We start from the raw sequence: 15,934 nt of genomic DNA on the forward strand, positions 1-15,934 counted from the left end.
TGCATCTTAAAGACGAACTAATTTATTGTGGCATGGGAGTCTTGGACTATAGTGTACTTCACCAGATCTATGAAATGCTAATTAGTAGAACCAGGTGTAAAGGGACGTGGGTGGCACTGTGGGTTAAGCCACAGAGCCTAGGACTTGTCGATCAGAAGGCCGGCAGTTCTAATCCCCACAACGGGGTGAGCTCCCGTTGTTCGGTCCCTGCTCCTGCTAAACTAGCAGTTCAGAAGCACGTCAAAGTGCAAATAGAGAAATAGGTACTGCTCCGGCAGGAAGGTAAACGGTGTTTCCGTGCACTGCTCTGGTTCGCCAGAAGCGGCTTAGTCCTGCTGGCCACATGACCCGGAAGCTGTACGCCAGCACCCTCGGCCAATAAAGCGAGATGAGCGCCGCAACCCCAGAGTCTGCCATGACTGGACCTAATGGTCAGGGGTCTCTTTACCTTTACCTAGAACCAAGTGTAGCTTACTCACTCTAAAAAATATGTGGTGGCCAAGGTTACAGAGACGAATCCCTTTATTTGATCTCTTCCCCCTTACTTCTTTTTAAATACTGACAATTCCTTTGCGGTGCTGCCTGGATGGCTTTAAAAGAGGATTAGACAAATTCACGGAGGATATGGCTTTCAGTGGCTACTAGCCTTGATGATCGTGCTTAGAATCAGAACGAGCCACGATCAGGAGAATACTATTTCAAAAAGCAGGCACCAAACAAAAGCCAAACCCTTAATTTGTCCACCAAATGCAGTCCTCCGTAGTAGCATTGCTCCTGAAATCTTTGGTGCCGTGTCCCAAAAGAGTGCATTTGTGGACAGGTTAAACAGCCAGGGTTCTTGATGCAGAAAGTGGAGGCTGTCTTCCTTTGCCCCTCTAGGTTGCTGCCGTTCCCTTTCTCTGTAGAGGACGTTGCATTCTTCTCAAGTTCACAGTAAGGTGCAGTAAAGGCAGAGGGCCCTATCCACTTCCTTGTCCATTTGCGTCTAGGGCAAAGGTAGAGTGACCTAGAAGAGGAAATTGCTGAGCAGTCTGGCTTTATAGCTTTTGGACCGGTTTCACTGGAGAGAATGCCTGGCTGAAGATTCTGTGGAATGTTGCCCTGTAGCTTGGGCTGGGTCAAAAGACATGCACACTTGTTGCCACTTCATCAGAAAAGGAGAATTTGAAATATCTGTGGCCTGCCAAGAAGCCGTTCTCTTCCCCGCTCCCTTCCACTCATACCATTTGAGTTAAGCCACATCATTGACGTGCCTCTAGTTAAAGGGTCAGAGGACCGGGAGGTCTGCAGCCAGCTGGTCTGATCCGCCGCTACCCGTATTGCTTGATTTCTCTCTCCCTCTCCCTGATGCAATTGTAAATAAGTGCTTCAGTAGAAGAGAGGACTGTGAACTTCACGTCAAAGCCTGCTTTGGGTAGTCTTTTAGACAGGGTGAAGAGGAACCTTCTTTCTGTTGGCCGGGAGGTGGGGGCTGTAGCTAGCCACGGTCATAGACAGATTCCAGGTGTCAAATCAAAGAGCCAATTACCGTATTTTTCGCTCTATAGGATGCACCCGACCGTAGGACACACCTAGTTTTTGAGGGGGAGAACAAGAAAAAAAACCACCGTATTTTTCGTTCTATAAGACGCACCAGACCACAAGACGCACCTAGTTTTTGGAGGAGGAAAACAAGAAAAAAAATATTCTGAATCTCAGAAACCAGAACAGCAAGAGGGATCGCTGCGCAGTGAAAGCAGCAATCCCTCTTGCTGTTCTGGCTTCTGGGATAGCTGCGCAGCCTGCATTGACTCCATAAGACGCACACACATTTCCCCTTACTTTTTAGGAGGGAAAAAGTGAGTCTTATAGAGCAAAAAATACGGTATCTCCCTTTCTGCACAGCGCCTCTTCAGCAAAGCGGCAGGAGAAATGGAGCCCCTTCCATTTCTCCTCCCGCTTCGCTGAAGGGGCGCTCCGCAGAGAGGGAAAGCTGTGCAGCGCCTCTTCAGCAAAGCAAAGCCAGGAGAGCAAGAGGAGTCGGTGGGTCTGTCGGTGGAGACCCACTTTTGGGAAAATCCTGTTCTAGAGGGTGACGGGGGTTGGGGACTGGCTTTTGCTTAGGTCAGACACTTTCTTAGCTGTTCAACTCTCCCATGTTCATCTGCACCATCCTTAAAGGCTTCACCCCAAAAACTGCCTGGGCGTGCGCCAGTTTGCCGAAACTATGATGTGTGCCGTACTCTACGATGCTGCCAACAGCTTCATCCACCAGCACTTTGTGGAGGTTTCTGTGTGCGAAGAGTTCCTGGCCTTGCCCTTGGAAGACGTCCTGGAGCTGGTCTCGAGGGATGAGCTCAACGTTAAGCTAGAGGAGCAGGTAGGTGGCTCCGAGGTCTCAAGGTGCGTTGGTTTCTCATCGCTGTGGTTTAGACCACAGCGCCACCCGCATCCCCTGGAAATAAGATAAACCTTTTCTATTGCAGCTCTCAAGGGAGCTCACCCTTTCACTTGCTTCCTGCTGTCTCTCGAATACTTTTTGCCGTCGGGAGGCTTTTGGCTTGCGACTGGGTGGTTTCGCTTGCCCCCTGCCTTGTTACCGCTTTGCAGCTACGCTGCTGGATTTCTTTACACTTGTCCTGTACTGAAACCTGCCTCTAATTCAACCTGCTAGCTGTCGCGACAGAGCTATTCCGCCTGCCCTTTAATTTGAATTCAGCCTGATCTTCTGTTTCCCTTCTCTTCTCTTCCCTCCCCTTTTATGAAGATCACCCGCTCTGAGACCCCACAGCTAATTCTCCCCTGGCCTCCTCGCTGGCCCAAGTAGGACCAATTCAGCCAGTAAAGTGAGATGAGCTCCACAACCCCAGAGTCGGCCACGACTGGACCTAACGGTCAGGGGTCCCTTTACTATAAATGCAATAAATAAGATCTTCAGTTTACCTGCTTAAGAAACTAGAGAGGCCAGCCAGGTGGAGATGTCAGTCGGCAATCTGGCACCCAGAAATCTCTCATGTGGTCGCAATGGACTCCCACGCCAGTCGCAAAACATGCCTGGCGCCTCGATAATTTCTAACACTGCCTAAGTGTAAGGTGGGTTTCAAGCCTGAAGGAGTGTCGGCGCTTCAAGAGGACTGATGCTTTCATCTCTTCCAGAGTTTCCTAAAACAGGGCATCATAACCTGGAAACGTCCTGGGTAGCCTTTTTTTATATATTTCCCTCTCCGCTTCCAACAGGTCTTCGAAGCCGCTCTGGCCTGGGTGAGGTACGACCGCGAGCATCGAGAGCCCTTCTTGCCGGAGCTCCTCTCCAAAATCCGCCTGCCTCTTTGCCGACCCCAGTTCCTTGCGGACCGCGTCCAGCAGGATGACCTCGTCCGCTGCTGCCACAAGTGCAGGTGGGTATGCGAGGGCTGAGCTGCCCGCAGTAGTTCCGGGAGGGGAATCACAACGAGAAAGCGCGTGGGACAGTGGCAGGCACACAGCCCCAAACTGAGAATCCCTTTTCCACCATGCAGGCAAAAGAGAGAGGGAGTTTTCTGCCAGGTGACCCGGCCAGGTCAGATGGTACAATGTCCTCCTCTCTCTTGTGTCTCCTCTGTCCCTTAAGCTCAGGGCAGGCAATGGGCTATGTGAGTTTTGTGTCATCCAGTACAGTGGTACCTCAGGTTAAGTACGTAATTCGTTCCAGAGGTCCGTTCTTAACCTGAAAATGTTCTTAACCTGAAGCACCACTTTAGCTAATGGGGCCTCCTGCTGCTGCCGCGCCGCCAGAGCACGATTTCTGTTCTCATCCTGAAGCAAAGTTCTTAACCTGAAGCACTATTTCTGGGTTAGCGGAGTCTGTAACCTGAAGCGTATGTAACCTGAAGCACATGTAACCCGAGGTACCACTGTATCTTGATGTGTGTTCACCATTCAGACAGGCAGGTGGTGGAATTCTGAGATGCACCGCTGCAGACATTCCCTGAGACAGAATTCTTCTGCACATAATAAGTAATAATAATAATAATTTATTATTTATACCCCGCCCATCTGGCTCAGTTTCCCTAGCCACTCTGGGCGGCTTCCAATCAAGTGTTAAAAACAATACAGCATTAAATATTAAAAACTTCCCTAAACAGGGCTGCCTTCAGATGTCTTTTAAAGAGAAGATAGCTACTTATTTCCTTCATATCTGAAGGGAGGGCGTTCCACAGGGCGGGCGCCACTACCGAGAAGACCCTCTGCCTGGTTCCCTGTAACCTCACTTCTCGCAATGAGGGAACAGCCAGAAGGCCCTCGGAGCTGGACCTCAGTGTCTGGGCAGAACAATGGGGGTGGAGATGCTCCTTCAGGTATACTGGGCCGAGGCCGTTTAGGGCTTTAAAGGTCAGCACCAACACTTTGAATTGTTCTCGGAAACGTACTGGGAGCCAATGTAGGTCTTTCAAGACCGGTGTTATGTGGTCTCGGTGGCCACTCCCAGTCTCCAGTCTAGCTGCTGAATTCTGGATTAGTTGTAGTTTCCGGCTCACCTTCAAAGGTAGCCCCACGTAGAGCACATTGCAGTAGTCCAAGTGGGAGATAACTAGAGCATGCACCGCTCTGGCAAGGCAGTCTGCAGGCAGATAGGGTCTCAGCCTGCGTACCAGATGGAGCTGGTAGACAGCTGCCCTGGACACAGAATTAACCTGTGCCTCCATGGACAGCTGTGAGTCCAGAATGACTCCCAGGCTGCGCACCTGGTCCTTCAGGGGCACAGTTACCCCATTCAGGACCAGGGAGTCCTCCATACCCGCCTGCCCCCTGTCCCCCAAAAACATTACTTCTGTCTTGTCAGGATTCAGCCTCAATCTGTTGGCCACCATCCATCCTCCAACCGCCTCCAGGCACTCACACAGGACCTTCACCGCCTTCACTGGTTTTAATTTAAAAGAGAGGTAGAGCTCCACTGCATACAGGAATTTGGAGGCAGAGTTAACATGTGGCTGGTTGTTTGACCACTTTTAGGGTAGATCTGCACACAGGAAAAAACCTCTGTAAATAAGTCAGAAATTAAATCGTTATAATGAAAGAAAAAACACGCTATGGAAAATCGCATAGAAATTTTCTTTGCTCTCCATCGCCATCTGGTGTTGCATGTTTATAATGCATTCGAAACACTCTTTTTTTGACTAATGTAGCTGAGTCCTCAGTCTGAAGTGGTCCAATCCAGAATTACACTGCACTGCCCTTATTCTGCAGACTGTGGAGCAGCTCTGACAAAGCGTTATGTACAAATGAAAATGGAGTCGCCTGAAGGGGAGGAACACGGCAGTGGCTGCCCGACTTCAGGAGTTCTGAGTTGTAGGTCTCGTTCACACATGCATGCATTCATAGCATAGGTGCTAAGTTCCTGCCTTGCAGCAGAACTTAGGTTTCTCTTGTTAAATAATTTTTATTAATTTTCAGTTACAAAAATCCAATATGCGCCATATTATATTAATACCAAATAGCAATACCAATTCAAATAAATATCAATTACATAGCTAATTATAAATTTTGTGTGGCTTCCCACGTGCTGTAGTCTGATTCCCTTTCATTCTGCCTCCAGACTATTGCTCAAACCAAATACAATCCACTCTTGATAAAATCCCTTGTACCACAGCTATAATAATTAACTTCAGTTCGCATTAGCACATATAATTATTTGTAAATTCGCAAGTAAAGTTCTCCTTTCTTCTTCCTGTGGGCGGTTGTAATTTTCATCAATTGTCCCTTTAATTCTTTATCAAATATTATGTCCAAATTAGTTGTTTCTGATCTCCTTGTGCCTTATGTCTTTGTTGACTCACAGTTATTCTGGAGAGATCTCTCTTTGTTCTCAACTCTTCTGATTGCAGCTGTAAAATTCCCCTTTCGATTTCAAGCAGGGAGTCAACCTAGCAGTTCGAAAACACATCAAGGTGCAAGTAGATAAATAGGTACCACTCCGGCGGGAAGGTAAATTGTGTTTCTGTGTGCTGCTCTGGTTCGCCAGAAGCGGCTTAGTCATGCTGGCCACATGACCCAGAAACTATACGCCGGCTCCCTCGGCCAATAAAGTGAGATGAGCGCCGTAAACCCAGAGTCGGTCACGACTGGACCTAATGGTCAAGGGTCCCTTATCTTTACTATTTGATATGTAGTGTCTATTTTGACAAGTCACCACTTAATTTTGCAGCCAATCAAGCATGCATATATGAACAAGACTTTGTCTGACATCCAGTAAGAGAATGGTTTGTATTAGTATTAGGCCCTCTTAATTACACGCTCTGTTAATTTGTGTAATAGGCTACATTTCAGCCATGCAAATACTAGAGGTTAATATACACTTGTTCACTGTCCCCAATCCAGGCAAGCCAAAGGCACTGTCCATTTTCAAGGATATCTTTTAGCCAGGCGGGATAATTGGAGGAGTTGTTGCTAGGGAGGAGGTGTGGCCTGGGAGGAACCCCTGTGCCGGGTAAGGGGGCTACTTTCATCCTCCAAGACTGGGGTTTCCCACACCTGATTTTGTGCTTCCAGTCAGCAAAGCATTCTGCTCAGGTAGGTCATTGCCATGCCCATTTTACTTAAGCTGCTCTGAGGTGCAGGCTGCCGCATAAATGTACGTGAAACGTTATGCTTAATCAATGCTAAATTTCTGGTTTTGAACTGAACCCAAATGTTGTGGAAATTGGGTTGGATTTCTTGGAATATAATAAAAAGGAAATTGGAAATTTAGAATAGAACGAGCTTGTATCTTTTAGGAAGAATATCAGTTATTAAGATGAACGTATTGCCAAACATGCTTGTCAGAGCTGCTACCAGGTCCCAGCTCACACAGGACCACGCCACACAGCGTCCACTTTAAAAGAGTCTTTATTGAGTTACAGGTTTCATTTCCGAACTGCAGCGTGCAGCTCTACACCTTCTGCCCTAGGTCGGCGAAGACCCATCTGAGTCCCCGCCTCTTGCACACCAGCTTAATACCCTAGCCTTGCTCCACCTCCTTCGCCTCTCCCTACGTCTCTGGGTCCTTCTGCCCCCCTGGGACTCCTCCCTTCTACTCTCCTCTGACGCTGACCCCCCTGATCCTTCCGCTTCCTTTCGGCGGGCTTTGGGACCTGGCTCACTCTCCGGGCTGCTTACTGCTCCAGCTTCCGCTGCATTTGAACTTGGCGCGCGCGCCCAACTCTCTACTTTCCTCTTGACCGTTGCCTCGCTCTCTGAGGAGGGCGTGACCACCCCTGACTCGTGCCCTCCCTCCTGCTGACGGCCTCCGGAACCCGATGCCTGGCTGCCTTCCTCCCTGCTGCTCTCAGTCTTGAGCGTGGGTCCCGACTTCCAGCTGCTGCTCTCTGAATCTCCTCTGTTCCCTTCCTCCTGGGGTGTCCCCCCGGATCCCCCCCTTGCTCTGCTCACTGGGGCTCCCTTTTGGGAGTCCTCTGACTCACTGCTTAGGCTTGGAGATCTCGGGTCGTCATCATCACTCATTCTCCCTTCGGTTTCCTCCCCCTCGCTCTCTGTTTCCACCCTTCTCTGCGTCTCTGCTTCTGAACCCCTGACATCCATCCCCCCCTCGAAGCCCCCCCTTCCCCCCTCCCCGCTGTCAGGTGTGGGTGCTGGGTGCTCCATCATCATGGGAGGGAATGCTGGATACAGGTCGCTCCCCGTGGGTGGCCGCCAACTGAAGACCTCCGAGTCTTCCCCCTCGCGGTCGTCGACGTTGACCTGTTCCGCTTCCATCTCTGTACCGCCGTGCTCGAACCCGAGGTCCTCCCCGAACACGTCCATGTCAGCCTCTGCGTCGGTCGCTCGACCTGGCATCTCCCGCCACTTCCTGCGCCATTGCTCCTCTGGTCGATCGTCCCACCAATACGAGATGCCTGATGCCGAACCTGCCGGTGAACCTTCTGGGGAACGGGTGCTCCGTGCGGGTTCCCCTTCTGAGTCGAATCCATGGAACGTGCTGGAAGAAAGTGTGGGTGTGAACAACCAGTCGTCGAAGAAGCTCGCTGGCATGGGTTTGTGTGGGAAGAGGGCATGAAACTCGTCCTTGAGCAGGGGTTCCTCCAAAGCGTAGTCTGGTACCCAGCTATTGGCGCTGGCCCGGGTGCCCTCTCTGGCTAAGAGGTATTCGACTCCCTCTTCCCCCCATCTGGAGTCCAAAATCTCCGTGACCTCGTTGATGTGGTCCTGGTGCTTCACCCCCCGCGTCTCCGTCCGTTCCCGGAGCGGACTTGGCGCCGTCCCTGGCTCCTGGAACCTGTGAGGTGCCTTGTAGGGAGTGAGCACCGACCTGTGGAACACCGGATGCATTCTGGAACCCTCCGGCAGCGCCAGTCGGAAGGCTACCGGGTTGATCTGCGCTTCGACTTGGTACGGACCGATCTGCTTGTGCCCCAACTTCTTCTTGGCAAGTGACCTGGTCGGCACTGCGTGGGCTGCCAACCAGACCCAGTCTCCCACTTGGATCACTTCGCCAACCCGCCTGTGCTTGTCAGCTTGCACCTTGTAGGCGTGCTTAGCTAGCTCCAGCTGCCGTCTGAGTTGATCGTGGACCGCCTGCAGCTCTGACGCGAACGCGTCCGCCGTCTGTGGGTCTCCTTCCCCCACTCTCTCCAGTCCCGGGAAGGTTCTGGGATGCCTCCCATTGTTGGCAAAGAACGGCGTCACTCCTGTGGACACGTGCTTCGTGTTGTTGTAAGCGAACTCGGCTAGCGGCAGGTAATCCACCCACGTCGCAGGCTGTTGATTGGCATAGCATCTCAGGTACTGCTGCATGATGGCATTGACCCTCTCTGCTTGCCCGTTGGTCTGCGGGTGTCTTGCTGATGCCAGATTGACCTTGACATTTAGAAAACCCATCAGCTTCTGCCAGAAAGACGAGATGAACTGGCGTCCGCGGTCGGACAGGATAGACCGTGGCAGGCCATGCACTTTGAACACGTGATCTATGAACAGTTTGGCGGTTTGTTCCGCCGTGGCCACCTTCGCACACGGAATGAAATGTGCCATCTTGGTGAACAAGTCCACCACCACTAGCACAGCTGTCTTGCCTCTCGAGCTGGGTAAATCCGTCACAAAGTCCAGGGCCACCCTCTCCCACGGTTCAAACGGCGTTTGCAGCGGTTCTAACAGTCCCGCCGGTGGTCTGTGTACCGGCTTGGCCCTCTGGCAGGTGTCGCACCTCGCGACGTAGTCCGCGACCTCCCCTCTCAGCCTGGGCCACCAGAAGTCTCTCGCGACTAATTCCATCGTTTTCTCTGTGCCAAAGTGACCGGCCGTGGGTGCGTCGTGCAACTGTTGCAGTACCTTGGCGCGAAGGTCGTCTCCTGGTACATAGACAGCCCCTTTGCGTAGGAGCAAGCCGTCCCGCACCTGGAACTCGTCCGTGGTAGCCGTGCCTCTGAGCAGTTCCGCCATCTTGTCTTGCGCGAATGAGTCGTCCCGCAATGCACGTCGCACCGCATCCAGGTCTACTGTAGCTGAGGCACACGCCCACGCCGTCGGTGCGAAGATGTGCATGGCCGCCGCTGGCGTCACCTCTTCTAGGTATTGCGGTTTTCGGGACAGTGCATCCGCCATGATGTTGGTGTCGCCTGGGACGTACTCTATTCGGAAATTGAAGTCAGCAAAGAACTCCGCCCAACGTATCTGCCTCTGGTTCAGGAACTGAGCCGTGCGCCAGTGCTCCAGATTCTTGTGGTCCGTGCAGACCTGCACCGTGTGCTTGGCGCCGATTAGGAAGTGCCTCCACGCCTTGAAAGCTGCATGAATGGCCAGCAACTCCCTGTCCCAGATGGTGTAGTTCTGCTCCGACTTGCTGAGCTTTCTGGAGTAGAACGCTCCCGGCCGCCACACCCCCTGCGGGTCTCGCTGCAGCAGAACAGCTCCCACGGCTCTGTCTGACGCGTCTGTCTCTACCCTCAACGGTTTACTGGGGTCGATATGCAGCAGTTGCTTCTCCGATGCGAAGAGATGCTTGAGCGCTTGAAAGGACTGCTCCGCCTGCTCCGTCCAGATGAATTTCTTTTTTTTGGAGCTGAGCGTGTCCGTAATTGCTGCCGTCTGCATCGCGAACCCCTTGATAAACTTGCGATAGAAGTTGGCGAAGCCGACAAACCGCTGGACCTCCTTCCGGTTGCGCGGGCTCTTCCAATCCAATACCGCACGAACCTTGGTGCTGTCCATGGCTATCCCCTTGTCCGACAACTTGTATCCCAGGAAATCCACCTCCGTCGTGTCGAACTGGCACTTCTCCAGCTTGGCGTACAGTCTATGTTGTTGCAACCTGCTGAGCACCTCCCTCACGTCTCGGTCGTGAGCTTGCTGCGAGTCCGAGAAAATCAGGATGTCATCCAGGAAGCAGACGCATGTCTTGTAGAGGAGTCCCTCCAACACGTGATGCATAAAAGCTTGAAAACAGTGAGAGCCATTTTGTAATCCAAAGGGCATAACCCTGTACTCGTAGGTGCCCAGCGGTGTGAACATGGCCGTCTTCCACTCATCGCCCTCCCGCATGCGGATGAGATTGTACGCCCCTCGTAGGTCCAACTTGGTGAACACGCGTCCCTTGCGCACCGTCGCGAGGAGGTCGTCAATCCTGGGCATGGGGTAATCAGACGGTTTGGTCATCTGGTTCAAAAGGCGGTAGTCCACAACGAGTCTTTTTTGGGGCGTGTCTTTCTTTTTCACGAAGAAAACGGGACTGCCCCCCACTGCCTTGGACTCCCTGATGAAGCCACGCTCGAGATTATGCTCGATGAACTGTTTGAGTTCCTGCATTTCATCTTCAGACATGGAGTATAGCCGCCCCTTCGGCAGCGTCGCCCCCGGTAGGAGGTCAATCTTGCAGTCATATGGCCGGTGAGGGGGTAGCTTGTCCGCCTCCTTCTCGCAGAAGACCTCCAAAAAGTTCGCGTATTTGTGGGGGACCGCTTGCAACGTTCCCAACTGCAGTTGTGATTCCTCCTCCTCTCCCTCCCGTCGGGGCAGGATGCAGTGTTCTGCGCAATAAGAGGAGCCGAAGATCAGTTGTCTCTGGTACCAAGCCAGTGTCGGACTGTGCCTGTCCAGCCAACTCATGCCCAACACAATGGGCGTGTCCGACAGTTGGGTGACATTAAAACTGATGACTTCCCTGTGGTTGCCAAGGCGCATCACCATTGGTGGCGTCTGCTTCACCACCTGCCCCCCTAGCAACTCTCTGCCATCCACTGTGACGACTTGCAGGGGCAGAGTGGCAGGCAATAGCTGTATAGCGTGCTGCTCCACAAAGCTCTGCGCTATAAAGTCTGCGTTGCTTCCAGAATCCACAGAAAGCGGCACTTCGATAGTGACGCCATTGGGTAGCTGGAGAGACGCTGTGAGCTGCACTACTGGTTTGGGTGGGAGGGGATCCGTGGGTTGCAATATCGCTGGGGACTGCTTCACAGATGCGTCTGGCTGGGCCCCAGTGCCTCCGTCTCCAGCCAGACATCGTCGTTTCCCTGCTGTGGTTCTCCTTGCTGCGTTGCTGCAGTCACCATTGCTGAGGCTGCAGTGTGCTTGTGGAGCCTCCGGGGACACTCCTTCGCCAAATGGCCTGGATCCTCGCAGATGTAACACTTCCTGTTCCCTCTAGGAGGCTTCGCTTTCACTGCTGCCGGTGCTAGGGCTCTGGCTGCTGACTGAGCCCTTGCACCTCCAACCTCCATCGGTTCCCCTCCCCCTCCTGGCGGAGGTGTGGATTGCGCACGCGCTGCTTCCCTCGGAACGAAAGAGAAACTTCTCGCTGCTTCGCGCCCTCCACGTCCTTCATCTCTGCACCATGGACGTTCTTCCAGCCTCACCCCCACAGTCAGCGCCCTTTGGACCACCTCCTGCGTGCTTCGGGGCCTCTCCCCCCTTGCAATTTCATCCTTAACCGCAGAACTTAGACCCTCCCAGAAGAGGTCTCTGACAGGGGGCGAATCCCGATCCCATTCTAAAGCACTGACCAGCGCAAAAAATCGGGCGTGATACTGCCGGACGCTCGCCCTCCCTTGTTTTAGTCCATGAATCTCCCGTCTGGCAAGATCCACATCAATAGTAGACAAAAAACACGCATCCATCGCTTTGATAAAGGCATCTGCATTCTGAAGCGCCGGATCTTTATCCCTCCACAAATTGCGCAGCCAGGCTTTGGCATCCCCATGCAAATGGGACAATATGAACCCCACCTTCTCTTCCTCATCTCTAAAGTCTTTTGCCAGCAGTTGCAGTGCGCACATTACGTCTGCTCTAAAATTAGGGTACTGTTGCAAAGTCCCATCGAAGTGAGCCACAAGCCCTCCTGCTCTCCGTGCCAATCCCACGCCCTCCGGTCTGGGTCCCGGTTGCCCTTGCTTAACAAGCATTTCAAACCTGGCGTGTAGGTCTCTGTAGGCGGCTGTAGTCTCCTCCTCCCGTTTCTTGGAAGCCAATACCTCTGAGGACAACTGGGTCACTGCCTCTTGCAGCGCGGAGATCCTCTGTTCTTCCGTCATCTTGCTAACCTTTGTGAGCTTGCTTACAGACACCCCTCTTCCTCCCCTAGCGGCTTCTGCTCCCGCTGCGAGGTTTCAGGTTTCTGAAGCTTTGATGGGATGGGTCTTACTGTCAGAGCTGCTACCAGGTCCCAGCTCACACAGGACCACGCCACACAGCGTCCACTTTAAAAGAGTCTTTATTGAGTTACAGGTTTCATTTCCGAACTGCAGCGTGCAGCTCTACACCTTCTGCCCTAGGTCGGCGAAGACCCATCTGAGTCCCCGCCTCTTGCACACCAGCTTAATACCCTAGCCTTGCTCCACCTCCTTCGCCTCTCCCTACGTCTCTGGGTCCTTCTGCCCCCCTGGGACTCCTCCCTTCTACTCTCCTCTGACGCTGACCCCCCTGATCCTTCCGCTTCCTTTCGGCGGGCTTTGGGACCTGGCTCACTCTCCGGGCTGCTTACTGCTCCAGCTTCCGCTGCATTTGAACTTGGCGCGCGCGCCCAACTCTCTACTTTCCTCTTGACCGTTGCCTCGCTCTCTGAGGAGGGCGTGACCACCCCTGACTCGTGCCCTCCCTCCTGCTGACGGCCTCCGGAACCCGATGCCTGGCTGCCTTCCTCCCTGCTGCTCTCAGTCTTGAGCGTGGGTCCCGACTTCCAGCTGCTGCTCTCTGAATCTCCTCTGTTCCCTTCCTCCTGGGGTGTCCCCCCGGATCCCCCCCTTGCTCTGCTCACTGGGGCTCCCTTTTGGGAGTCCTCTGACTCACTGCTTAGGCTTGGAGATCTCGGGTCGTCATCATCACTCATTCTCCCTTCGGTTTCCTCCCCCTCGCTCTCTGTTTCCACCCTTCTCTGCGTCTCTGCTTCTGAACCCCTGACAATGCTGTTTTAATTCCAATCAATTCCGATAATATGCAATATGGAATGTTTTGAAGATTAGCAAAAAGATATTTCAGAATTTATCTGGCAGTGTAAGAAGCTGAGAATACAAATTATGAACAGATACTAAAGATAGAGGAGGCTTCTCACTGCCTGATTTGAAATTATATTATGAAGCCTCTTGCATTAGTTGGATTCAGGAATGGATAAAATTAACAAATACAGATACACTCTGTGCGCTTTGCGCATGTGCAGAAGTGCTCTGCTGTGCCGTGTTACGAAATTTTTGGGTTATGGCCAGGCCTCCGGAACAGATCCCATTCGTAACTGGAGGTACCACTGTATATCATTTCCCATTTGGATTTCAGGGACCTCGTGGATGAAGCAAAGGATTACCACCTCATGCCAGAGCGACGACCCCACCTCCCGTCTTTCAAAACCCGCCCCCGTTGCTGCACCTCCATCGCAGGCCTGATCTATGCCGTGGGAGGCCTCAACTCAGCAGGTATCTTTCAACTCTGTTGCTTGCCAGGGATGTATGCCTAGGAAGCATGTGGAATTGTAGAATTGGGACCCCGAGAGTCACCTAGTCTAACCCCCTGCGATGCAGGAATCTCAGCTGTAGCATCCATGAGACTGTCAGAAAGTTCTTCCCGATGTTTAGTCGGAATCTTCTTTCCTTTTTTAAAAAATAGTATTTATTAAAGTTTTAAGTTTACAAAAGGACAAAAGAAAAAACACCAAATTAAACAATAACAATAACAAAACCAATACATCACAATAAAAAACAGAAAAATAAAAACAATTAAAAACAAAGGAAAAAAGAAAAAAGAAGAAAAAACAAATCGAGCCTTCCCATAACTTATCTTTCATTTGCTTGTTTCCCTGACCTCCTCACACCTCCCTTTTTTGTATTCTAAGTCAATTATCCATTTCAGCAAATCCTTTCCCTCTCTTCAAAATTTTTATCCTGAAAATTTATCTTGATCTTGATATAAGTTTACTTTCCCTCTTTTCACCAATTAACAGTCTATTTTCCTTAAATCTTTGATACATTTTTGCTAAAATCACCTAGATTCATTCCAACATCATTCTAACATTCATTAATTTTACAATGTTTCTGTAAATAGTCTTTAAATTTCTTCCAATCTTCCTCCACCAACTCTTCTCCCTGGTCTCGGATTCTGCCCGTCATTTCCGCCAGTTCCATATAGTCTATCACCTTCATCTGCCATTCTTCCAGAGTGGGTAGATCTTGTGTCCGGAATCTCCTTTCCTATAAGCCATTGGTTCGAGTCCTGCCCTCCGGAGCAGGAGAAAACTAGCTTGTTCCATCTTCCCTGTGACAGCTGTTTAGCTATTGGAAGATGGCTCTCCAAAGCAGCCTCTTTGGGCCCTATTATACGCTGGCCTGTCATGACTCCCTGCCAAAGGGCAATGTGAATTGTAGTTTGGTGAATATGCCGCAGTGCTCCGACGCACTGAATTAAAGTCCTGTGCTGGCAAGGGGAGTTAAGAGCAAATCCTGAACCCATGGTATATCTGGGTTGGTCACCCAGTGATTTGAGTGTCACAATCCTGATCCAAAATGGAGATATGTTTGCATTGGCTTCCCTGATCTCTCTAGGTCGGGCATGGCCAAACTTGGCCCTCCAGCTGTTTTGGGACTACAACTCCCATCATCCCTAGCTAACAGGACCAGTGGTCAGGGATGATGGGAATTGTAGTCCCCAAACAGCTGGAGGGCCAAGTTTGGCCACGCCTGCCATAGGTGAAAAATCGGATAAAGCTGTGAAGCTCATGCAGCTCATCCTCCCTTTAAAAAAAAATTGTATGCCCAAAGTAAATCACACAATATAAATCGAGTGTGGAACAAAGCAGAGTTGGATCAAGACAGTGGATTCCAATCTGTGGATTTTCAGCAATCCAAGAGTTGTTGTTTGGGGTCCTTACCCCTTCTTGCTTGCTCGGTGACAAGCCTCGTTATCCCTGGCAAATACAGATAGGTAGCCGTGTTGGTCTGCCATAGTCAAAATAAAAAAATTCCTTCCAGTAGCACCTTAAAGACCAACTAAGTTAGTTCTTGGTATGAGCTTTCGTGTGCATGCACACTTCTTCAGATACACTGAAACAGAAGTTGCCAGATCCTTCTATATAGTGAGAAGGTGGGGAGGGGTATTACTCAGAAGGGTGGTGGGAATGGGAGATTGGCAGATAGCTGAGATGAGCCTGTTACAACTCCAAGAGAAGCTGCTGAATTGCAACTCCAAGAGAAGCTGCTGAATTGCAACTCATTACCAAACTTAAAACCACGGAGAGACCTGGTTTGAACAAAGACATTGGATTCTTATCTCATTATACATGACTAAGCCATTTCTCACCCTCTTACCCCTTGCCTTTTCCTGTAAGACCTATTACAGTCGTGAAGAGTCATCAACAGGCTCATCTCAGCTACCTGCCAATCTCCCATTCCCACCACCCTTCTGAGTAATACCCCTCCCCATCTTCTCACTATATAGAAGGATCTGGCAACTTCTGTTTCAGTGTATCTGAAGAAGTGTGCATGCACACGAAAGCTCATACCAAGAACTAACT

General features: G+C 51.2%; 1 protein-coding gene across 2 annotated transcripts in view; it reads left to right on the plus strand.

Moving 5' to 3' along the window:
- The window catches only part of KLHL18 (kelch like family member 18), a 44,167-nt gene that overhangs the window by 22,194 nt on the left and 6,039 nt on the right, over positions 1-15,934 (plus strand). For both annotated transcript variants that reach the window (XM_082192425.1, XM_082192426.1), the window contains exons 4-6: positions 2,161-2,359; positions 3,217-3,377; positions 13,708-13,844. In XM_082192425.1, coding sequence (XP_082048551.1) covers positions 2,161-2,359; positions 3,217-3,377; positions 13,708-13,844 — 497 coding nt within the window. The remainder of the gene's footprint in view (positions 1-2,160; positions 2,360-3,216; positions 3,378-13,707; positions 13,845-15,934) is intronic.

Source organism: Podarcis vaucheri (genome assembly GCF_965113315.1).
Source record: "Podarcis vaucheri genome assembly, chromosome: 12".
In the NCBI taxonomy this organism is placed as follows: domain Eukaryota; kingdom Metazoa; phylum Chordata; class Lepidosauria; order Squamata; family Lacertidae; genus Podarcis; species Podarcis vaucheri.